General features: G+C 36.4%; 3 protein-coding genes across 3 annotated transcripts; all 3 read right to left on the bottom strand.

Annotated features, from left to right (window-relative positions):
- Positions 1 to 21,353: 21,353 nt before the first annotated feature.
- LOC117334829 lies at positions 21,354 to 21,881 on the bottom strand. The gene has a single exon (XM_033894646.1). The coding sequence runs from the start codon at positions 21,879 to 21,881 to the stop codon at positions 21,354 to 21,356; it is 528 nt and encodes a 175-aa protein (XP_033750537.1).
- A 46-nt stretch (positions 21,882 to 21,927) lies between these two features.
- LOC117334831 lies at positions 21,928 to 22,782 on the bottom strand. Its single transcript, XM_033894648.1, has one exon. The coding sequence runs from the start codon at positions 22,780 to 22,782 to the stop codon at positions 21,928 to 21,930; it is 855 nt and encodes a 284-aa protein (XP_033750539.1).
- A 46-nt stretch (positions 22,783 to 22,828) lies between these two features.
- Positions 22,829 to 23,599, bottom strand: LOC117334832. Its single transcript, XM_033894649.1, has one exon. It carries the CDS (start codon positions 23,597 to 23,599, stop codon positions 22,829 to 22,831), a length of 771 nt encoding a protein of 256 aa, XP_033750540.1.
- Positions 23,600 to 25,238: the final 1,639 nt, after the last annotated feature.

Raw genomic sequence — 25,238 nt, forward strand, 5'->3', positions numbered from 1 at the left:
ATGGTTTCTATAACAGTCCGACAATCTTGGTATTATATAAGGAATTAATTGCACTGTCACAAACGTGTGGTCGATCTATCCGTAGTGAGTTGTTGTTTGGAAGATAATTGCGACGGGTCGGGTCGGCTTGAACCTGCCGTCTGACGTTGTTCGCCCGCGGAGTACGAGGTGGAAGCGAGGGACAAATCGACCAACAAAACATTGCCATCTATATCAATTTCTGCAGCCCTAGCGTGTTCTCTCAAATGTAAGTGCACATTATTTACTTCATGTGGGGAGAATTGACACTAGGTATATCTTCGGACAATGACACTAGTTTGCGTGACAGACGCAGAGGCTATTGTAGGTTAGGGTAATGCTACTGGTATACGAAATTGGACGTGGACGCCGAAACCTATCTATTGTTTTATGCCCATGCGAACTCAACTCGACTCCATATCCCAGTGCCATGTCGTTGTTTACGATTAAAACAACCACGTAACTAAATTTTGTCGAAATTCTATCTTTGGTGGTCCTCGGATGAAAAGTACAGTCACATTAAGACAAAATGCCATAGATCAAGTTTTTCGCGTGGACGTTAGTTCCAGGATGATACATTGGTTTCAGAAACAGCAAACAAATAGACGTTTAAACAATAACATCAATCATTCCTCCAACTAAGACAAACTGCAATGCAGCACATGATTAAAACGAAATTATTAAGGTGAATTTGACGGGATGATTCCAGTTAGGAATATGATTGATACTGACAGTTCAGAAAGAGTCTGCACTGTCGAACTCGAAGATGAATACCGACTCATTTGGTACACCCGGCCTCTGAAAGGTGAAGTGCATCGCACCTATAAAGAAATCCCTTTGTTTGAAATATTATTAGGTTAAGTCCTTAACTAAGGACAAACACGGTTCAATGTACAGGTCATTACAAAAGATCGCCCAAGGAAATAGCACGTCATGAACCTATGACATTGGACGCATACTTGTCACGTGGTAACAGTGGGTCTTTCGAAGGTCCTAGAGAAAGACACTAAATGAGATTAAATAGAGTGAGTACAGGACATATGGCTGTTTTTGGATTCCGATTTGTTAAAATTTTCAGATGTTACACCAGATCGATGCAAGTGTCCTCAGTAGCACAAACTCTACCTCATGTGTACCTTACCGAATGTGTTAACCACTTTGACGCGTGTGAAGAAAGATCGCATCGCTTTCTTCTCTGTTAGAATATACTCTCGGGTTTGACATATAAAGAATTATAGACATGTCATATCGCACTCGAGTTGATCATTTCACGATTTTAAAGGAATAGAAAGGCATAGGAGAGAATTATACCGCTTTGAGCCTGGAAAGCCATAAGCCATATCAATTCAAAAGACTCCGGACATTTATCAAAAATCATGCTATAATAACTGTAAATATTCGTGTAGATTCTTCAAAAATCTTCCAACCTGTAATATTTTATTTTTATGTGATAACCGACAATAGCCTCGTTTTCATCAACTGTTATATCACGTGCACCGAAAAGCGGACACGCCCCTTAAAACACCGGATTCATCAACTGTTTAACCGGAATTACAAAAACTGTTCAGCAATCTAGCAATGGATCGATAAAAGTCCAACATGCGTCAAAACTCGAAAATCCAAATTTCATGAATTTTGCCTCTTTTGATCTGATGAAAAGTTTCTATTGGATAAATTTATGACATGACTATTGACATGTACAGTGAATCCATTAACGACAAAACATCATTTTCTCTCTTATGGCTGTAAAGGCGGGTCGAACGACACAGTCCGTTATTACAATGGTATATACAAAATGTAATTCATGCACTTAAATGGAAGTTGTTGTTTGTAATGGCAAACCTATGCGTCATTCAATTCTCTGTCACACAGTTTGATAACAATGTATATCAATTTTGACATGCACACAAACCCTAACACAAAAACAAAATATAACAAATCAGATAGAATTCGCCAAACTGTTTGTATTGCATTCCAAAAACGCTACTTAATGTGTTTCACTTATTCAAAAAGAAAAACAAAATATAGCTGAATCAACAAGTACAGTAGAGGCGTGGACATTCACTTGGAAGTCATAGCGACTCTGAAATGTTTGACACTTTTGATGGCACCCACTTTCGTTCTATTGTTAGAGTGCTGATTTTAAGTGGACATGTTCAGAAGCGTTTGTAAGATAGAAGGACCATTAAAGCGACACGTTCTCGATTTCCTATCGACTAACAGCGAGTTGTATGTAGAGATGTAGCAGTAGGTATATGTATTCAACAATCAGAGTAGGGAATACAACCCATTAGTAGTGTAACCAAACGCCGTGTCAATCAAATTATTGTCCTGTACGTATATATGTATACATATGTAACAATATATCCATAGTGTTGCAGTCAAAAGGACCCTGTACTGGCGGAATAGCATGTTTCAGCTCTCGCGTGACCTTAATCGAGAGTCGTTAAGGGTTTCTGTAAAGGGTTGAATAGACATTATGTCACGATGTATATCTAAAACGTCAATAAGTTGATTTTTTTATTGTTCTTTTTTTAAAACAAGTTTCAGTCATTTGTCCGATGTACATATGCTTTGGAAGCTAAATAATCGTACACTTATAGAAAGGGATGTTACTTTTTTGGCAAACTAATTCCTTAAACACCGACACAGCAATATCCGTGGTTTCACTATCACGTTTTAGAAATGTTAAAACTATCGAGTATAAGAATATAATGCAGTAAGGCATATCATGGATATAGATTATTTTCAATATGTTCACGACTAGAGGAAAAACGACTGGGCCATATGAGTTTATCATCCAATCTCTCTGACAAACATCAGGAGGGATACAACCGTTTTTAGTAGGGAGTAAGCAACTGATTTCTACCCATTTCTTAGTTTTCTAAATTTTCGGTAAAAGGCATATTTGGGAGAGGATGGACTTTCGAAATAACAGAAAACTCAAAGTACCATCAAACCTGCACCACACGCATGGATTACTTTTATGTAAGATTATGTCAATCATGACGTCATCATCACCGCTCACGACATATTTTTCAAAGGTGCTTATGTCTATCGAACGTCATAGTGTCAAAGACGGTCGATTTCCGATTGTCACAATAAATTCAGACTTTGGAGTTTATACTGAAAGCAACATAACAACACAATTAAATATCAAGGAATCATTTTCCCCGACCTGATACAAATTGAAATCGTGATAAAATATTGAATATATTGTTATAATAGCATGAACACGTCCCGTTTATAATAATAAGATATGGATTATTTCTGTGATTCTCTTTAGTCACGTTGATCATTCTGGTACTGTTTTGGATAATTGGACGCCTCTAACCAGGAACTTATCAAGTATATCATAAATCAAAATATAAATCATATCATTATGAATCAAAATTTATATATATATCTTGGGAGTAACATAAATGTGTTTTGGCGTTAGAGCCACAATTGAAGTTAATTTAGGTGATTGGTCATACCGTTTAATGAACAACTTACATGCATGCACAAAAACATTACGAACGATAAATTGGCTTGATGTGTGACATTAAAACATCATCACCGCCCATACATGAAGTAAGCTGTCCATAAAAGGTTAGCAATGAAGGTTTAATTCTACATTACACGATAACTGATCACGTGATTAGCGTTAATATTTGATTTTTAGCACAGGTTGTGTTTCCGCAATAACACATACACTTGTAACAGAATCAGAGTCTTCAGCATGGTCGATTCAACACGGGGGCAAACGCTGAGCACAGAACCGCTACACTGTAATTGACTCATTATTTGTGATGTAATACAATGAGGTTATGCAATGAGTTTCCAGTTAATTATCAAAAATATTCTAGATACATGATATAGCTTGTATTTCCATGAATGCGTCGTCATTGCTGTAAAATGAATTCAAAGCATCCGTACAAGTAAAATGTGTTTGAGTTCTTCACAAGAAATCATATAACATTATGTTGTTTTTAAATTTTCGTCATCGCTTACTGATGTGATTTTTAGAAATCACGTTATATATTTCTCCTTATCAGATCTTGACTAATTACAAAGATGTTAACATCGGTTTACGATGGAAGGATTGTAGAAAGACACGCAAGAGATTAGAATATTTCAAAACCAAGACTTAGACACAGTAGAACCAGAAAAGGATCATGAAATAAACTGCACCATACAGCTGTTTTGTCTGTTTTTTTTTCTTATAGACTTCTCAGTGATTCGAAGGGCTTAAAATGTTGATGGGGCTATGGAGAGAGCTCAAAATCTTGATTCGGACAAATAAAAATATGTTTTCATCAAAGCAGTACAATATAATAATTCTATATAGCAGAGGGTATATAATGATATCTAAGTTCTGATGTTGAAAACAAAGACAATAGAGTTTAGACACAATAGTTGTAGTATCACGTATAAGAAAGAATCTAAATCCGCGACGTATCTCTAGATTCATGCCATCGAAATGGTAGAACAGGGAAATATCGAGTTCCATAATGTTAGACGGGTTTGTTGTTTAATGGATGAACAGGTTCGGTAACAGTCTAGTCGCTGTCACTGTCAATTGTCAGGATACGTTGGAACTTCCGTGGAGATGTCATCCATCGACTCGTCTGAATTCATATTCTACTATTGTATGTGAATGTAAATGACCTTGTCAGATTATATATGATATTTTCTGAGTTAAAATTTATGTGATACCTATTGATCACTGCCCATTTCGTACTACTGCAGAAGGATAATTTGATATGGTAATAAAGAGCTTATGTTTCAGAATAAGCAGTGCGGCAAGAACAGTTATCAGCATATATATAACGAATGTACATTATGACGTCACGTTATTTGTGACGTAATCAAGTTTTTCCTTCAAAGATAAACTTTCTTGAAGAGCAACAAGGGGCAGTGAACGCGCTAGAGTTTGTCGTTAAGCTTTGTTTGTATATTAGTATACTTGTGCAGTGTCAAAAGGTTTGATAATGTATAAACCACACACAAGAGGACTACTTCTATATAAACATGATGTACGTTCTAAACTAAAATATGCAGATCTTGTAGAAAAATATATAATGAAGAATTCCTCTCTGATTGGTTATTAAAAGGATTGTTATACATTTATATGGTAATCAATTACACATTGTAACCTTTTTGAAACTTTTGAAAATTCCATGTCGTGTGGTTATATTCTGTCTTACGAAATAACTATATCTGGTATCCAACGAAAGACCATTCGGCTTTAAACTAATTTCATTGGATCAATCAAATCGTCAAAAAGGCGCGGGAACAATTAGCAGAATATTTTATTGTTTGTTTGTTTGTTGGGTTTATCACCCTGTGAACAGCCAGGGTCATTTTGGGGCGGGGTCTCTTTGTGGCATATGATGATAACCTCACTGAACAATATACGGAAGACTTATCGCATGCCATCAAGAGCAATTAGGGTAAAATGTCTTGCCCAAGGACGCAAACACGACAGCACTGACCAGTCGGTTTCTCAGCTTCCCGAGAAGCGTCGAACCACTCACCTCGGATCTTCACCTGAGGTTACTTGGCCAGTGATTTAACGGACTGAGCTGTCGCGACCTCTCTCTCTTTGAAGTCATATTCCTAGAAGTTTGACTTAAAAACCAGACAATGTCATTTTGATTTGATTGGTTTCTGTTTTCACCTGGTAAATTTATCAAATCTGTCACTAGAAGTACATTCGATAACAAATAACTGCCCAAAGGGGCAGAATAATATCCACTTTTTCTACATTTCCTTCATTTGCATATGAATAAAAACAATTGAAGATCTCAATGCAGTGAATAGATAGTACCTTTCTGATTGGTCAGTCATAAACGGTGATTCCATAAGCATCGATGGTAAAACGTTTTATCAAATTGATTATTTCACTTGGAGGAATAATATAAAAGCAATTTTGCCTCTTGGTGATGTATAAACAGTTTTGCCTTGTAGTCGCATGGTACCTATTTCAACTGTCACCATGGAAAACCCTAGGGAAAGGCATAGAACAGTCGTCATATTGATCCGGACCTAAGTGTAGGGATAATTGATATTGATAACATAAGCTATTTATGTGACGCTTCCTGTCCAAATAAACAAAGATATTAAGATCGATGCCAAACTTACAACAGTTCTTCAATATGAATAATACACGGATGGAATATGTACGCCAAGTTATGCTAGAAAAGGTATTCAAAATAAAGTAACAAAAAGAAAACCCGCACTTGTGAAAACTTTTTATTAGCTTTATTCCATTACTGCTGATTAAAGGACTTCGTGGACACTTGGATACGTCAGCGGCATAGCAATAGCTATGTCATGTAAACTGTACCCATCCGAATTGCTCGAATACCATCAACAGTACCAGCTTAGTTTCTACACCTATCTGTCAACTCTGATGTAAAACGTCAGTTAGCTGTATGGCACAGTTTAATTCGGTTTTAATATTGTTTCTATCACTAAACCCATATTTTTGGGAAATTCTCTTGTTTTGTTTCTCAACAGTCCACATCAAAGGCATGTTCTTTGCGGTAATATACATCAATATTCCATTTTTCTATGGATCCACGTTCCTAATAATCTTCAAAATGTAGTGTGAAGCAATTCAGAAAGCAACCATTTAAGTCTGCGTCAATCTCAAACACTCTTCAAGAATCATCTCAATGGCATTCGTCCCAAAAAGGATGGATTTTTTTTCTTCAAAATATGGTATTGCATTTTTCAAAGGTCATACCAATTCAGCAAGTTCATCAATAGTAATGCCATTTTGGACTCCCCTATTGAGGCCCAGTAAACAAGCCTTCCGTCATTGGACGAACTATGTGTGTAATTAAGAGGGAATTGCGTAATTAATATGGTTCGTTTCCTAATGACACGGTAAATATATTGCACTTTGACCGGGAGCGCTCCGCATTGTAGTTATCAGTCGGAAACCTAACGGCAGTGAACACTAATGAAAACTAATCGTGTCTTGTCTGAGACAATCCTGAAGACTTCTGTCATGTTGGTTCATGGGCTAGAAAGCTCCGTACTCTCGTAACAGCAACGAGAAACACTGGTCACTTATATTTAACACATGTGTAACCTTCATCTTACTATCATAGCATACTATTTATGCAGAAAGGTGTCTTTGTCTATAATTTCCAAGTACTTTGAGCTGTTTAAATTCCCTTCTGTATGGTAGTGACTCGACTTCCAACTAATAAGATTTAAAAGAAGTATAAAGGTATGTTTGTAAAACGAAATATATTGCTATGATAAAAGAAACCGTTTATACAGCGAAGACCAATAAGATTAGGATAGTTCAATTCGGCTCAAATACGTATTCATCTATACATGAACATGTCGTTTTAGAAATAAGGGTTTTCCTATTCGTCTTATAAATGATTTATTCCATATATATAAGTAAAAAACAAGCCAAAGATTTTGTTAGACTTTATCATAAACGTCGTGTAATGCTCATGCGAAAGACTTTTTTTAGTGTAAATAGAATTTATCAATTCTTGAGTTGCTATGCAACAGATAGTTGAGGATGTAGGTAATGCTATATAATCATATAGATCATAGCTTACGAAACGTTCACCAATGTACTTTACTTTTTTCATTATCTTTGCACTCTTACAGAAAATTAACTTGACGTAAAAAGACATTCATGTATGATGGGCAATAATGTTTACGTTGTCGATATTGACATTTAAAACTAATTAAAAACCTTAGCATGGAACCGAACTACCTTTGTCTGAACCTAAGTATTATACATTATGTATAACACATATTGTTAGTACGTGGAGAGTATTAGACAAGTGCTGTATAAGTGTAACTATTAAAATGTTTTAACTCTGACTCTGTCTAGATTAGACAACTGACATGTCGAACGCTAAAGAGTTAAAGACACACCAACTTATACGGTCAAGGTCAAAACGTATCCTTACCTTACATTAAAGAAGGCTTACCTTTGGCTATTGAGACATTTTCTGAATATTATCATTTTGTTTTAAGTGATGGTGGTGGTGGTGGAAAATGAAGGAGGAAGGGAGAGGGAAGTTGTTGCGGTTATTTTGATTCTTTATTCGAAGCGAATTTATTCGGACAGAAACATTTACCGACACAGTGTAGAAACAAACGCCCTAGTTTAAAAAAACAACTGATTATAACTCATTCAAAAGAGTTATCAAATTGACGGGAAATGTCTCAATATTGCTTTCTTAAGTGATTGTTAGTTATCTAAGCTGTAGAACGTGTCTCAAACACGGGTTTTGCTGAATCTACACGTCAGTAATAAATGGCTACATTGTAACAACAGACGAACCAGACATATGCACATTTACTCGGGTTATTATGGTAGGAACCTCATAATACTCAAACATCACCAGGAGTTGGTAACCATGCCGCGCCGTGCGATATATGACCAGTGTGGAGGGAACCTTCGCAGACACATATTAAGATCTCTCTCCTAAACTCTAAACGGTGTCGTCACTTCGGAATCTCTAGGAAGCTCTACATTGATGCACACACATTAAAGGTGTTGGTGATATTGATTTTGAGGAACAAGAAAAGGTACTCGTAAGTAATTGGAGCTAGTACAGACCCATGTCAATATGGAGACCACAGCTCGCAGAGAAACAACATTCCCTGGAGCATCATTCATACACATACATCAGTCATTGCTATATCATTTAACGCATGACATTCTCTTTTATGTCATGTTCGCGCATTTATTAGAATACATCCATTTACAATATATTAATTGAACATTAAAGTTACAGAAAGTTATGATTTCATTTGAGGATATGTACATTATGCGTATATATATATATATACATAGTGTAGATGGCACGTATATAACCACTGGTATCTATCTTCAGCCAGTGTATCTATTGACATATACTACGTTATATAAGTCAATATCACACTTGTACGTGTCTTACTACATATAAATTTGTCCAAATATCATATCTATGTGTCTTACAACAGATACAGTTGACCAAATATCATATATATGTGTCTTATAAAAAATAAGTCGTCCATATAACATAACTACGTGTCTTACCACAGATGAAGTTGGCCATATCACATATCACACATGTACGTGTCTTACCACAAAAACAGTAGTCCACATCACAAATGCACGTGCCTTACCACAAAAACAGTAGTCCACATCACAAATGCACGTGCCTTACCACAAAAACAGTAGTCCACATCACAAATGCACGTGCCTTACCACAGAAACAGTTGTCCGTATCACAAATGTACGTGTCTTACCCACAGAAACAGTTGTCCGTATTTCAAATGTACGTGTCTTACCACAAAAACAGTTGTCCGTATCACTAATGTATGTGTCTTACCACAAAAACAGTTGTCCATATCACAAATGCACGTGTCTTACCACAAAAACAGTTGTCCGTATTTCAAATATACGTGTCTTACCACAAAAACAGTTGTCCGTATTTCAAATGTACATGTCTTACCACAAAAACAGTTGTCCGTATCACAAATGTACGTGTCTTACCACAAAAACAGTTGTCCATATCACAAATGCACGTGCCTTACCACAGAAACAGTTGTCCGTATCACAAATGTACGTGCCTTATCACAGAAACAGTTGTCCGTATCACAAATGTACGTGTCTTAACACAAAAACTGTTGTCCATCTTACAAATGTATGGGTCTTATCATAAAACAGTTGTCCATATCACAAATGTATGTGTTTTACCACATGATTGACGTTCTACTGGTTGAAAGGATGGAAGTCAATATACCTTGTATGCCACGTTTAATTTTTTAAGAATAGTGGCACGCGTTCATAATACACATGATTGCCTTTTGTCCTGTTATTAATGTCGAATTTCATGAACATCTCCTTGCTTGTGTTAACATTTATATTTCCATGATGTTGGCTCCAGTGACGAGTCTGGAATGACGATCAACTGTAATTGCGTTGCTATATTTATTACAGCATTTAAGGTGTGTTCTGTAGAACTAGACAATACGGTGTTTAAAAACACCGGTTACTGTTTGTAAATGATCCATAGATATGTCTGTCTCACTTACATGTCTTAAACCCATCATACATTGTCTAGACCATATGGTGTACATGCTTTTTCACATTGGATTTCTAGTAAATATACATGCACTGTATGTTGCAAGAGAAGACAACATTCCTCCCGATGTGCATGGTGAATGGTCTCTTGAGGGACAGTGCAGTTCAAATAAGACAATTACACGACAGGAAGCCGAATATGCAATTCTGTAACTTCGTGTCATTAGTTGTGGGCTGAAATATCAGAATGTGTCAAATCTAATTCTGATTCATTTCGCTGAAAAATAATAATATCCTTCCCAACGACCTCAATAGCATGTTTTAGGGACAGGAACTATGTAGGGAAAGTAAATTTACTTAGCGAGCAGTAGGAAAGAAGATGATCTGTAACTACCGACCTAATGCACGCCGATTCGGTATCAACAGTAAGTGACCTTCAAGGATTCGAAAACCAATATCAGTGCTCGTCTGTAGAAGATAGAGTATTAGATCTAATTCTTCGATACTAATCAGACTGTCAGTACTCAGCAAACTCTCCGTCCGAACCAAATTTTACAAGGCTCGAAAATCCAATTTTAAAACCAGGTGATTCAATGTTTCATTATAAACAGCTTTGATAACTTGGATACAAATGATACGTTCATCGATAGGCATGCGCAAATTTGGTCTAATTCATGACCTTTACTGTGCTAACGGAAATATCAATACCATATTTTATATCTTATGCATGTTTATACATGGGAAGAAAGCCGTATATCCGGAATATGGAATGTTTTCTTTGAGTTTTATCAGGAAAACATCGGATGTTGTCGGCAGCGTCAGTAGGATGTTCCAGAGGTTTTAATGTACGAACAAAGCTAATCATTCCGTATTGATCTGACTAAAATTCCTATTGTATCTATTCACGTGTCAAATTTACAAAAAACAACTGCCTCATAAAAATCACACTGCAACAGAACATAATTATGCATCCTCTAAAATAAACAGATCCCATCTGACATAGATGCACACGACTTGTTTCTGAAACCTTGAAATTATATTTTCAATTTCTTAGATATCATTTCCACCTTTATGAAGACAGTTCTGCTAAAACACATTTTAAAAAGCTAACATGGAGAACAAAGGTTTGAATTTATGCGAAGGAATTAAACGAAGTTATCTTTTATTCAGCAGCGTGTGTCTGTGAATTTACCGAGAGCCGGTGGTAATCCTATTACGCCCTGCCATAAGTGTAATGCACCATTCAGCGTTTTCTCTGGCATTCCACAAGAGGGTGATGTATCCAACTTGAGTTTATGTAGCAAGGAAGGATATATTTAAAAAAAAAAAAAAAACAGCCCGAGGGGACAGCATTGGGTTTGTGTAAGTAAGACGTGGTGGGAAATCTAGACAATAGGGAAACGATGTAACGGGTCCCAACAGACAGGAAATGTGATCGTACATATTTATCTGTGTCATTGATATACTGCCTGCCGGACCTGCATGAGGACGATGTGCTTCTGTCTCTGTACGGATATGATTACACGTTTCACGACGGGGTGTCTGCATGTATTCTAATATATATATTGGTCGAGGAAGCTGAGAACCCGTATTTCGTGTTACTCAATTTGTACTGCAATGTAAAAATGGCCACACATGTATGCTACAACAGTAACTGCCAACATAACCTACTACAATTTTTCATGTTCCAGAAGTTCAAATATATCTTGTTTATCTATTCTTATGAAACAATGTGTCTTTGCTTATTTATATATATCAAATCGAATAACATTTCCTTAAATTATATTAGAAAATGCTTACATTAGTAAAATTAAGACTTATCTTATCGCTGTCGATTTGTACAATAATTAATTATTAACCATAGCAACATTTGTAAGTTTAAACAGTAAACTTGAGTGCCCCACGACATTTTTGTTGTTGGAAGTTATTCCGTTCAATACCCATTTTTACCTATAATTATTAGGCCTTATCGGTGTTGTTTTGCCGTTTGGTACCTAATAATATTTTTTTCTTTACGTAAACAATTTATTCTAGTATTAAACTTGTATCTAATATACCCGTGATTTGTATTTATATGTTTTCTCGAGTCTATAACCCAGTTGAGTCATTTATAATCCAATTCTTGTTGTGTATAATCATTACCCATCAAAACTGTGTGTGTCTATCAATTTCCTTCTCTAACCCAATTCAGCACCTGCTGTTTTATGTCTACCATATATATATATACACAGCTGTACCTCTAGTGATCTAATACTATACCCTAACGTATATGTTATATAGATGTATGTGCTTTCAAGATTTAGGCCGAACGTAGTACTTACGTACTAATGTGCTATAATAGGAGAGTGGAAGGTGTAAAAGCAGATCGGAAGCGTACAGCTCAATAAGACGCTCCAGCGAATAGCCATTAAAAAACAAGTATTGTCTGATTCTCTAACCAGACTTCAATTCAGCACCATGCTGTGACATTAAAGTAAAGACTCCTAACATAAGCAAGACAAACATTGCAATTTGATGGCTTGAAGTAAAGAGATTTATAAAATATATACCATAAGAAGTTCATTTCAATAGTGCCGGTCACTACAAGGCTCCCGTACGAAAAGGCAATGTAATATCACGGCTCATTGACACACCGAGAGGTGTTTAAGACCATGGCCTTGGCCGTTCACCCATATCGGATGGTCGTGTAGTAGTTTAGTTCATAAAAACACACCATATTATAGTTCAAGACTATAGCCTACAGAAAAAGAATCACATAACACATTCAAACCAGCTACAGTTAATAGTTTGTTATTCACCTTTGATATGCTTTAACATGCCTTTTTGATATGCTTTAACATGCCTTCACCTGCCTTAAGAAAAACACGTACAGCCTTGTCAAAGACAATACAATTCCTGGAAATAACAATGCTATTATCTGTAACCAACCAAGAATGCACTTTTTTTTCCGAAAATGAGAAATCTTCCTATTCATCAAATATTCCAGTAAAATGGGTCTGCATCTTATTGATAATGATACATGCTTTATGTACTGTAAGTCAACAGGTGGATGGAGGTTCTAAGAACCACATAACTAATTTACACATAACTCAATGGAAATTGATGGTGGCGTAGAAACTATTTTGTCATGAAGCATTTATTGTGCATTTGGTAGTTTTCATTTCCCAGGTGTGTTCTAGCCATGGTATAGTACAACATCATTGTCGGTTGATATAGCATTGCGAGAAACAGTATACAGTCATTATATGGCATCTTCAGAGTTAATCACATTATCTGGATTAAATAGAGGATATCTAATAGTGTCTTCAGTAATACCAAATATATTTCACGAGTGGGGCTAATATTTTGATATTTTTCACGAGTGCGCAGCACGAGTGAAAAATATCAAAATATTAGCCACACGAGTGAAATATATTTGGTATTACTGAAGACACTGTTAGATATTCTGTTTATTACATTTTTTATCAACGAAAAACCTACCCCGTATGCTAACTAGGCCTACAGCGATAATTTGTAAACAAAAAAAGTAGTTTCCCCTGTCCAGGTGCTGACATATATGTCGGGCTTTCTGATTGGTCAATTATTTTGGTATTTTCTAATCATTAATTTGATTGGTCAAATCAACAAAAGTGATATTTTTCACTAGAGATTTTTCACTAGTGAAAAATATGATATCACTTTTATAGAATGAATAATTTTTGATATTTCACTGGTAAAAATGTAATAAATTGCAATATCTTTACCTCGTTAGATACAATGAACAATGCTTATAGAAGGAATACACAACAACGAGACAATAAAACAATAGTTTCGTTTGTCATAATAAATAACTATAATGATACTACAACACAAATCATATTGTCTTAATAAGTTTGTATTGAAAAGGCTAAAATATTTTATCGCAAAACACCATAGGGATACAATATAGCAATGCCTTAGTAGGACTATTGATACTATAGATTAATTTCAGCTACCAACTGATAGCTAAATCCGACACTCCTGTGTCGACGAATTAGCATCGATAATTAGCATTAGTGATTGTGGGTGCGATGTAGAGATCTTATTGAATGTCTAGAGAAATGCAGCAATACGCTTAGTCGGCATTTGCTGTAGAAAGGATACTATGTGATAATCTTATGGTTGATTAAAAGAAAGCACGCTAAATCTAGTTGGTGAATATGCCAAATCTATCTAGAAATGCCATCACAGCCGAAGCGTGATCTTAATAGGGACCAAACGGGAATCACTTTATCTAGAAGTCTATGGAGACGATAGCCCCTGGTCCAAAAGTCATACATACAAGTAATCAATCAAGAAAATGTATGATCGATTTCTGTCCCGGGTAATAATCTGCTTCCTACACTAGTAGGTTTTTTGTGAGTGTGAATGAAGTGGTCAAATCGACTATGAAATGAAGATAAAACAGATTTCTATCCTGTCTCATCAATTTATGTAGATTCGTAGTCGAACCGTCCTGTACTTTAAATAGATTTGTTGACCATTTCTGTGATTTTCTCTTCATTTTCATTAGTGACGTTTTGTAGCTTACATCATAATATTTACAAAAGTGTTTTTAGAAACTTATTTTGCGTTAATTTCGTTGATGATGACGTCTTTTGGTGCAACTATTGTAGTTTGTGGTACACTACATTAGTATATATATGTAACAACAGTTATGAATTGTTGTATTTTTCTTTATTATTTCTTTTTTTTATAATCTATAATTTGTTTTTCTTTTCTGTTTTTTTTTTTACCTTTTTTTCTTGTCATGTTTTTCTTAGTGTTTTTCTTCCTTGCATTATATTATGATTTAAAGTATACACGTCATTGGAACATTGTTCTTTGTTCACTGTGCTATTTATCTTGATTAATGGAATGGTGACACCTTCAAAAAAGTGACCATTTCCTAATGAAACCATTTATTTAGAAATTATACCACAATAATTATTTATACGGGATATAGATAATAAACATATTTCAGAAGCGAAAACGAAAGCATCAAACTAATACATGTACATACAAGGATGATTCTCTCCTATTCAAAATATTGATAATTCCGTCGAGAAAGGACGTTTAGTATTCAGTAAGGAAATCAGAATTAATTTTACATAAGTACATAAATGTAACGACTGCTTCATCTCATATTCATATTTTTATATGACATTTTAACATTAATTTTACACTTCGCGAGTTTCAGAAATTTAATTTCCAACCCGGGGCGCATCTCCATAATCTGATAGCAAATAAATTTGATCTTGGTACAATGAACATGTATACGTATCGATGATCGAAGCCTAACACAGAGGAGACTCCTTCGGCAAATAGGGCTAGAACTACATAAAATTTCATATTCTAGACAAACCCGGCGGACAAATAAGAATCATGAATTTAAATGCGAGACAAATTGTTTTTGTTTCAAGTTGTAGTTGAGTGTTTGCTGCAGTCTCACAAATCCTGTTCCTTTGTTTTCAGGATGCGTGATAACATTGATATTAAGTGCAGAGTTCCTCAACATAAAGACGTTATCGGCTCTAACATTGAGGGCGTTTAGTAACCCCGGAAGGTTTAAACAGGCTGTAATGTAAGTCGGTTTGGATCAACGTTTTACAGTCAATAATACTATGTATCGATTACCGTGTAGTAGAATACTGCGTTCAAAATGAATGTTCAGTATAATTATGTTTATTCATCAAAATGGTGACGTGAGGAAAATATATGTTGTTTCGTTAACTTCGGCTTTCATAAGATATTAATGTCGGAGTAGGAGTAGGTCCAATGAATAGCAAACGCCATCGAGACGAACACTGTTGCTGTATTGTTTATTAGTGAAGTCATACAATCAAAATACGTTATCATTTAGACGTTTTATTTGAATTGAATGGGAATTACAGTATGACCATGTACAAGTTATACAGAACGACGAGGCAAATCATTAACACCCTGACTATGCTTTCGGCTATGCTTAAGGAAATCTTTGGTTTAATTTACACGTCTTTTATGTCTTTGTAATAGTCAGAAACCTCAATCACGGCTGATTTCAGAGGAAGATGAAGATCACATATCATAGATCGTACCACATCGAGTCATTAAAACAGTATATCCTTTTCGTCAGAATGAACTTCCATTATATCATACTGCGACTTCACTAACAAACTGGGACCGATGTTTTGTGTGTTGACAGAAAAAATGTTAAAATATGTTTTTAAAATTTCAAAATTTCAACATTTTCAATCCATTTTACCCCGAGACAGCCGACACATTTACCTAAGGTTAATCACCAAATCTGCTGACAAAGAGAAATACTAGTCCATACAGTACAATTGATAATTTGTGATATACATCAGGGCAATTAAATATGTTGAATTTAACACTTGGACTGTTAAATATCGCAGCAAATCTGTGCATCACGTTTTTATGTGTAATACAGATATGTTTTGACTCATTTGATCTCTTAAAATAAGAAGAAGGGAAGCAATTTGTTAGATATCTACATGTGTTTAAAACAGTATAGCCATGACCTCTGGTGAAACTTAAGATGTTATAGTCTGATCCAGTGATAGGTTTTTGAAGAGTTCATTCCCCAATTTTAAAAGAAAACGATGATCCCGAAACAAATCTATTAACCGACATATGCCCGAAAGAAAAACCTTTTATGACAAGATAACTACATCTTTAGTTCAGAATTACATCATATATTGTTATAGCAGTGTAGTAGCTTCTGTAAATTTCGAAGTAAGCTAATGACATATATATTCCGGGTTATACAATAGTCATTTCTAAATGACCCTTATTGATCTACATGGACATAATTTTCTCTGAAATGAAAGTGTGTCAACACCGAATATAATTTTTCGATTTTGCGGTGTCTTTCTGTTGATTACTGGTTGCTGATGTTGAAGTACGTAAGTGAGGAATGAGTACGCACCGTGTTACACATAAATAAGTAACGTGAAGCGGCCTCGTTACGATAGAGGCAACCATTGATGAATTTTCATTAATGGAAAGGTCAAAGCTTCATTACCCTGTAGAGTGTTTCCACGATTCTAAATATAAAACATTCTTACACTCGAGATTATATAGTCATATAAAATCAGGACGAAAATTGCATAACGTTATATTTCATGACTTGGTAATGCATGAATCGTCACCGCCATATAAGAATGTTCTTAAATAGATAAAAAGAAGATCATTTAAATGTTTAAACGGCACATGACAAATCCGTTAATCCTCAAGATTGCCTTAGTAAAATAGTGTACATTTTCTTATCATAATATCGTGTTTATAAAGGCTTATCCGGTCTATTGCCAGTGTCTTATTGGAAATTGTAGATGTCATGTTTTATTCCGGAGAAGACAGATTGAGTAAATATGGCGGAAGGCCCCGTTCAGACATTCCCGTCTGAATTTACACAGTGACTTCTGTCGCCATCATGGTTCATTTGAGACTGTTAACCGAGATGGAACGGTTAAGAACTGGTCGTTTACACCCTGAACCCAGGTTTATTAAACTACAGGACACTTTTTCGTAATGTAAAGAGAAAGAGGGACCTCGGTGTGCCTACGAAAATTAGTGTCTTTGGACCTTGAAATACATTACAAGAACCTGCTATATACAGTATCACGGTATTAACAGACTGCACTGTATTCTGTCAATACCTGTCAATGTTTCAGAATGGGTCATGATTGCAAGATGGTTCTGTTACTGTTTCTATAGAGAAAGAAACGAAACGTTTTTGTCCAAGTCCTTAATCAGATAAAAATGAAAATTTTTGCGCAATTATTTTCCAAAGACGACATATGGTAACAGCGACACTATTAGCCATGTGATTTGGAATATGTTTCTTTCTAAATCCCATGGGAATGATTCCAAAAGACGAAACGAAACATTGACGATAAAAATAACAACATCGATACTTGATACACTTACCTTGGTACCCTTCGAATTGCTATTACTCCAATCGTCCGGGAAACCCCTTCTAATTCGGCTATATACATCCTTTAAACTGTCTAAATCATCCGTTAAAGTCGATGTAGTTTGGCCAGAACATGGGGCCTGCACAAAGGTTTGTCCGGCTTTTAGGGCGGTGTAACATAGCCACACCCCAACTCCATACACGATAAAATTAAGAATCAGCACACAATAAACTACTTTTAAATGAAAATATAAAGATTTGATTTTGTCTCGCATTTTCTTCTTTTGCGGTGACGTCATGGCGATTTTTCATTCTTTCTTCAGTAAGTTGTTGAAGGAGTTGCTAGAGGACATCGACTTTGACATACCCGGACACCAACATCACCTCTGCACCCCTTCCATTTACACAAATACCAAGCCCTCCTTCCCGATGAACACCACCTATTGACTAAAACAGCGAGAACGCAATCAGCTTAAACTTTATAAAAGAAAAAAAAACACGGTTGTATTCGATAGATTCCGAAGGTGAGACAAGCTAAAAACAATAATTCCACGACTGATGGCGATCCAAGGCGAAGAGAGGAATACAGCGAGAGCGATACGCTTTGGTATCGACCAGGTTGAACCTACACTGCAGAATGTAGAAACGTTCGGGGGACCAGCTCTCTGCTACCTCGTGGTAGTAGTGGCGTTTGGGACGACCTGTGTCTAATAAGTGACAACTAATTGAAATCATACTCATCGAAGCAAGCTTTGGACCAATCATGCTGTTCATAGTTATTCATTCTGTACCTCCTTCGATCTTTTCATTGACGGGGCCATGTATACCACACACACAGGTTGTGACAATGCTGCTGCGTCTAGGCGTGTGTATGACATGTATATTTGTATGTGTTGGTGGTGGCCGTGAAATGTACACATATCAGAGAGTGTTTCTAAGATGTCATTGCATACCTGGTACTATTCAAAACGTCATTAACGCGTCTACTCCTGTCACTTCGTCATAAAGATGTATTCGCTAATAGATTTTCTTTTTTACATTATTGTAAGGTAATCTCGGGGTAATGTTAGGGTTACATACCTCAGATATGTCGAATCGGATTATGATCTCATGCAACAATCTGTTTTAGATTATACTGCCTTACAACTGTAAGTGGTCGAAGATGCATGGTGGACAGTAAAATTACCGTATATGTAACGTAAATTACAGTAAATGTAGCGTAAATACCGTATATGTAACGTAAATTCCCGTATATGTAACGTAAATTATCGTAAATATAATGTAAATTATCGTATATGTAACGTAAATTATCGTAAATATAATGTAAGTTATCGTATATGTAACGTAAATTATCGTATATGTAACGTAAATTATCGTAAATGTAACGTAAATTATCGTATATGTAACGTAAATTATCGTAAATGTAACGTAAATTATCGTATATGTAACGTAAATTATCGTATATGTAACGTAAATTATCGTATATGTAACGTAAATTATCGTAAATATAATGTAAATTATCGTATATGTAACGTAAATTATCGTAAATATAATGTAAATTATCGTATATGTAACGTAAATTATCGTATATGTAACGTAAATTATCGTATATGTAACGTAAATTATCGTAAATATAATGTAAATTATCGTATATGTAACGTAAATTATCGTATATGTAACGTAAATTATCGTATATGTAGCGTAAATTATCGTAAATATAACGTAAATTATCGTATATGTAACGTAAATTATCGTATATATAATGTAAATTATCGTATATATAATGTAAATTATCGTATATGTAACGTAAATTATCGTATATGTAACGTAAATTATCGTAAATATAATGTAAATTATCGTATATGTAACGTAAATTATCGTATATATAATGTAAATTATCGTATATGTAACGTAAATTATCGTATATGTAACGTAAATTATCGTATATGTAACGTAAATTATCGTAAATATAATGTAAATTATCGTATATGTAACGTAAATTATCGTATATGTAACGTAAATTATCGTAAATATAACGTAAATTATCGTATATGTAACGTAAATTATCGTATATATAACGTAAATTATCGTATATATAATGTAAATTATCGTATATGTAACGTAAATTATCGTATATGTAACGTAAATTATCGTAAATATAACGTAAATTATCGTATATGTAACGTAAATTATCGTAAATATAACGTAAATTATCGTATATGTAACGTAAATTATCGTATATATAATGTAAATTATCGTATATGTAACGTAAATTATCGTACATGTAACGTAAATTACCGTAAATATAATGTAAATTATCGTATATATAATGTAAATTATCGTATATATAATGTAAATTATCGTATATGTAGCGTAAATTATCGTAAATATAACGTAAATTATCGTATATGTAACGTAAATTATCGTAAATATAACGTAAATTATCGTATATGTAACGTAAATTATCGTAAATATTACGTAAATTACCGTATATGTAACGTAAATTATCGTATATGTAACGTAAATTATCGTAAATATAATGTAAATTATCGTATATGTAACGTAAATTATCGTATATGTAACGTAAATTATCGTAAATATAATGTAAATTATCGTATATGTAACGTAAATTATCGTAAATATAATGTAAATTATCGTATATGTAACGTAAATTATCGTATATGTAACGTAAATTATCGTATATGTAACGTAAATTATCGTATATGTAACGTAAATTTTAAAAAGGATTGTATGAAAGGAATCGGGCGATACAGATTTCCCGTCCCTCTAGGACTCGTCAGTGATACTAGGGACAACATACAGATTCTCCGTCCCTCTAGGACTTGTCAGTGATACTAGGGACACCATACAGATTCCCCGTCCTTTTAGGACTTGTCAGTGATACTAGGGACACCATGCAGATTCTCCGTCCCTATAGGTACACACCTTGTCATATCACACTCTAACGGTACACGCCTTGTCATATCACACTCTAACGTTACACGCCTTGTCATATCACCCTCTTACGGTACACTCCTTGTCATATCACCCTCTAACGTTACACTCCTTGTCATATCACCCTCTAACGTTACACGCTTTGTCATATAACCCTCTAACGGTACACACCTTTCCATATCACCCTCTAACGTTACACGCTTTGTCATATAACCCTCTAACGGTACACACCTTTCCATATCACCCTCTAACGGTACACGCTTTGTCATATCACCCTCTAACGGTACACACCTTTCCATATCACCCTCTAACGGTATACACGCTTTGTCATATCACCCTCTAACGTTACACGCTTTGTCATATCACCCTCTAACGGTACACACCTTTCCATATCACCCTCTAACGGTACACACCTTTCCATATCACCCTCTAACGGTATACACGCCTTGTCATATCACCCTCTAACGGTACATGCCTTGTCATATCACCCTCTAACGTTACACGCCATATCATATCACCCTCTAACGTCACACGCCTTATCATATCACCCTCTAACGTCACACGGCTTGTCATATCACCCTCGTACGTTACACACATTGTCATATCACCCTCTAACGGTACACGCCTCGTCATATCACCCTCTAACGGTACACACATTGTCATATCACCCTCTAACGGTACACGCATCGTCATATCACCCTCTAACGGTACACACCTTTCCATATCACCCTCTAACGGTACACACCTTGTCATATCACCCTCTAACGGTACACACCTTTCCATATCACCCTCTAAAGGTACACTCCTTGTCATATCACCCTCTAACGGTACACACCTTTCCATATCACCCTCTAACGGTACACACCTTGTCATATCACCCTCTAACGGTACACTCCTTGTCATATCACCCTCTAACGGTACACGCCTTGTCATATCACCCTCTAACGGTACACACATTGTCATATCACCCTCTAACGGTACACGGCTTGTCATACCACCCTCCCTACGGTACACTCCTTGTCATATCACCCTCTAACGGTACACTCCTTGTCATATCACCCTCTAACGGTACACTCCTTGTCATACCACCCTCTAACGGTACACGGCTTGTCATATCACCCTCTAACGGTACACTCCTTGTCATATCACCCTCTAACGGTACACTCCTTGTCATATCACCCTCTAACGGTACACTCCTCGTCATATCACCCTCTAACGGTACACGGCTTGTCATATCACCCTCTAACGGTACACTCCTTGTCATATCACCCTCTAACGGTACACTCCTTGTCATATCACCCTCTAACGGTACACTCCTTGTCATACCACCCTCTAACGGTACACGGCTTGTCATATCACCCTCTAACGGTACACTCCTTGTCATATCACCCTCTAACGGTACACTCCTTGTCATACCACCCTCTAACGGTACACGTATTGTCATATCACCCTCTAACGGTACACTCCTTGTCATATCACCCTCTAACGGTACACGGCTTGTCATATCACCCTCTAACGGTACACGCCTTGCCATATCACCCTCTAACGGTACACGGCTTGTCATACCACCCTCTAACGGTACACGCATCGTCATATCACCCTCTAACGGTACACTCCTTGTCATATCACCCTCTAACGGTACACTCCTTGTCATATCACCCTCTAACGGTACACTCCTTGTCATACCACCCTCTAACGGTACACACCTTTCCATATCACCCTCTAAAGGTACACTCCTTGTCATATCACCCTCTAACGGTACACACCTTTCCATATCACCCTCTAACGGTACACACCTTGTCATATCACCCTCTAACGGTACACTCCTTGTCATACCACCCTCTAACGGTACACACATTGTCATATCACCCTCTAACGGTACACGGCTTGTCATACCACCCTCCCTACGGTACACTCCTTGTCATATCACCCTCTAACGGTACACTCCTTGTCATATCACCCTCTAACGGTACACTCCTTGTCATACCACCCTCTAACGGTACACGGCTTGTCATATCACCCTCTAACGGTACACTCCTTGTCATATCACCCTCTAACGGTACACTCCTTGTCATATCACCCTCTAACGGTACACTCCTTGTCATATCACCCTCTAACGGTACACTCCTTGTCATATCACCCTCTAACGGTACACGGCTTGTCATATCACCCTCTAACGGTACACTCCTTGTCATATCACCCTCTAACGGTACACGGCTTGTCATATCACCCTCTAACGGTACACACCTTGTCATACCACCCTCTAACGGTACACGGCTTGTCATATCACCCTCTAACGGTACACTCCTTGTCATATCACCCTCTAACGGTACACACCTTGTCATATCACCCTCTAACGGTACACACCTTGTCATATCACCCTCTAACGGTACACTCCTTGTCATATCACCCTCTAACGGTACACTCCTTGTCATATCACCCTCTAACGGTACACTCCTTGTCATATCACCCTCTAACGGTACACTCCTTGTCATATCACCCTCTAACGGTACACTCCTTGTCATATCACCCTCTAACGTTACACACATTGTCATATCACCCTCTAACGGTACACTCCTTGTCATATCACCCTCTAACGGTACACGGCTTGTCATATCACCCTCTAACGGTACACACCTTTCCATATCACCCTCTAACGGTACACTCCTTGTCATATCACCCTCTAACGTTACACACATTGTCATATCACCCTCTTACGTTACACGGCTTGTCATACCACCCTCTAACGGTACACGCATCGTCATATCACCCTCTAACGGTACACGCTTTGTCATATCACCCTCTAACTGTAAACACCTTGTCATATCACCCTCTTACGATAAACACCTTGTCATATCACCCTCTAACGGTACACACCTTGTCATATCACCCTCTAACGGTACACTCCTTGTCATATCATCCTCTAACGGTACACGCATCGTCATATCACCCTCTAACGGTACATGCCTTGTCATATCACCCTCTAACGGTACACGGCTTGTCATATCACCCTCTAACGTTACACGACTTGTCATATCACCCTCTATCGCGGCACGCCATACTTTGCCGTGATGTACTTACAGCGACACACCTTGTCACGTGAGCGATTTCCACTGTAAAACAATCGCCTTGTGATACACTAGAGTGTCCTGGGACTAGTTACCTTGGATAGACGTGACGATCTACTCGTACATTTAAAGTCAGATTCCTTTAGTGTAATTATTGTCAACTGTATCTTTAAGATCCAATACATATCGTTTTTATAACATCAGGATAAAAAGACTGATACAAGATATATAAAAGTCATACATACATACATAAATGATGCCCATATAAATATATAGGATATCTAACAGAATCTGCGGTAATACCAAATATGTTTCACGAGTGGGGCTAATATTTTGATATTTTGACGAGTGCCGAGCACGAGTGAATAATATGAAAATATTAGCCATAGGAGTGAAATTTATTTGGTATTACCGAAGATTCTGTTAGTTATTATGTTTATTACATTTTCAAAGAAAATATACCGGATAAGCTTTTAATTTTCCCCATTGTCGTTTGTATGCGAAGTTTTGATTGGTCAAATCATTAAAAGCGAGAAAGACCACTATATAGAATGAATAAATCTCGATAAATCACATGAAAAAAATGAAATAAATATATGTATGTTTTTATACGGAATTTTCTTGAAAAGTCTTTCTTAGATTATTACCTAGCCTGACTAATTAAAGATAGGTCCCGTGTGTACTGATCAAATTAAAATGGTTTATACAGGTAGAGTATAAAACGATCATTAAATCAGTATTGAGACTATAATCTCCCTGTCTGAACGTTATAACCGCCTCATCACGGACACCATGTAAACTCGGTTCCGATTGGATAAGTCACACCATGTAAACTCGGTTCCGATTGGATAAGTCACACCATGTAAACTCGGTTCCGATTGGATAAGTCACACCATGTAAACTCGGTTCCGATTGGATACGTCACACCATGTAAACTCGGTTCCGATTGGATAAGTCACACCATGTAAACTCGGTTCTGATTGGATACGTCACACCATGTAAACTCGGTTCTGATTGGATACGTCACACCATGTAAACACGGTTCTGATTAGATACGTCCATCTTACAGACTTGGATGTACAAAATCTCACTCTTAATGCAGATCTACCTTAAAATTCCGTCCTATAGATCGATATGAAATACATGTAGCTATTTCCTCGTGGTGTTTGTTTGTTTGTCATACCCGGTCGATAAAATGACCCAAAATGAAAAAAAAACTGATGAAAGAAGTGAAAACACATAAAAG

The sequence above is a fragment of the Pecten maximus genome, chromosome 9 (assembly GCF_902652985.1).
Source record: "Pecten maximus chromosome 9, xPecMax1.1, whole genome shotgun sequence".
In the NCBI taxonomy this organism is placed as follows: Eukaryota; Metazoa; Mollusca; class Bivalvia; order Pectinida; family Pectinidae; genus Pecten; species Pecten maximus.

Excerpts from the sequence above, each read along its gene's own strand:
- LOC117334832 (XM_033894649.1), bottom strand. The coding sequence starts at position 23,599 with ATGACAAGGAGTGTACCGTTAGAGGGTGATATGGAAAGGTGTGTACCG.
- LOC117334829 (XM_033894646.1), bottom strand. The coding sequence starts at position 21,881 with ATGTGTGTACCGTTAGAGGGTGATATGACAAGGCGTGTACCGTTAGAG.
- LOC117334831 (XM_033894648.1), bottom strand. The coding sequence starts at position 22,782 with ATGTGTGTACCGTTAGAGGGTGGTATGACAAGGAGTGTACCGTTAGAG.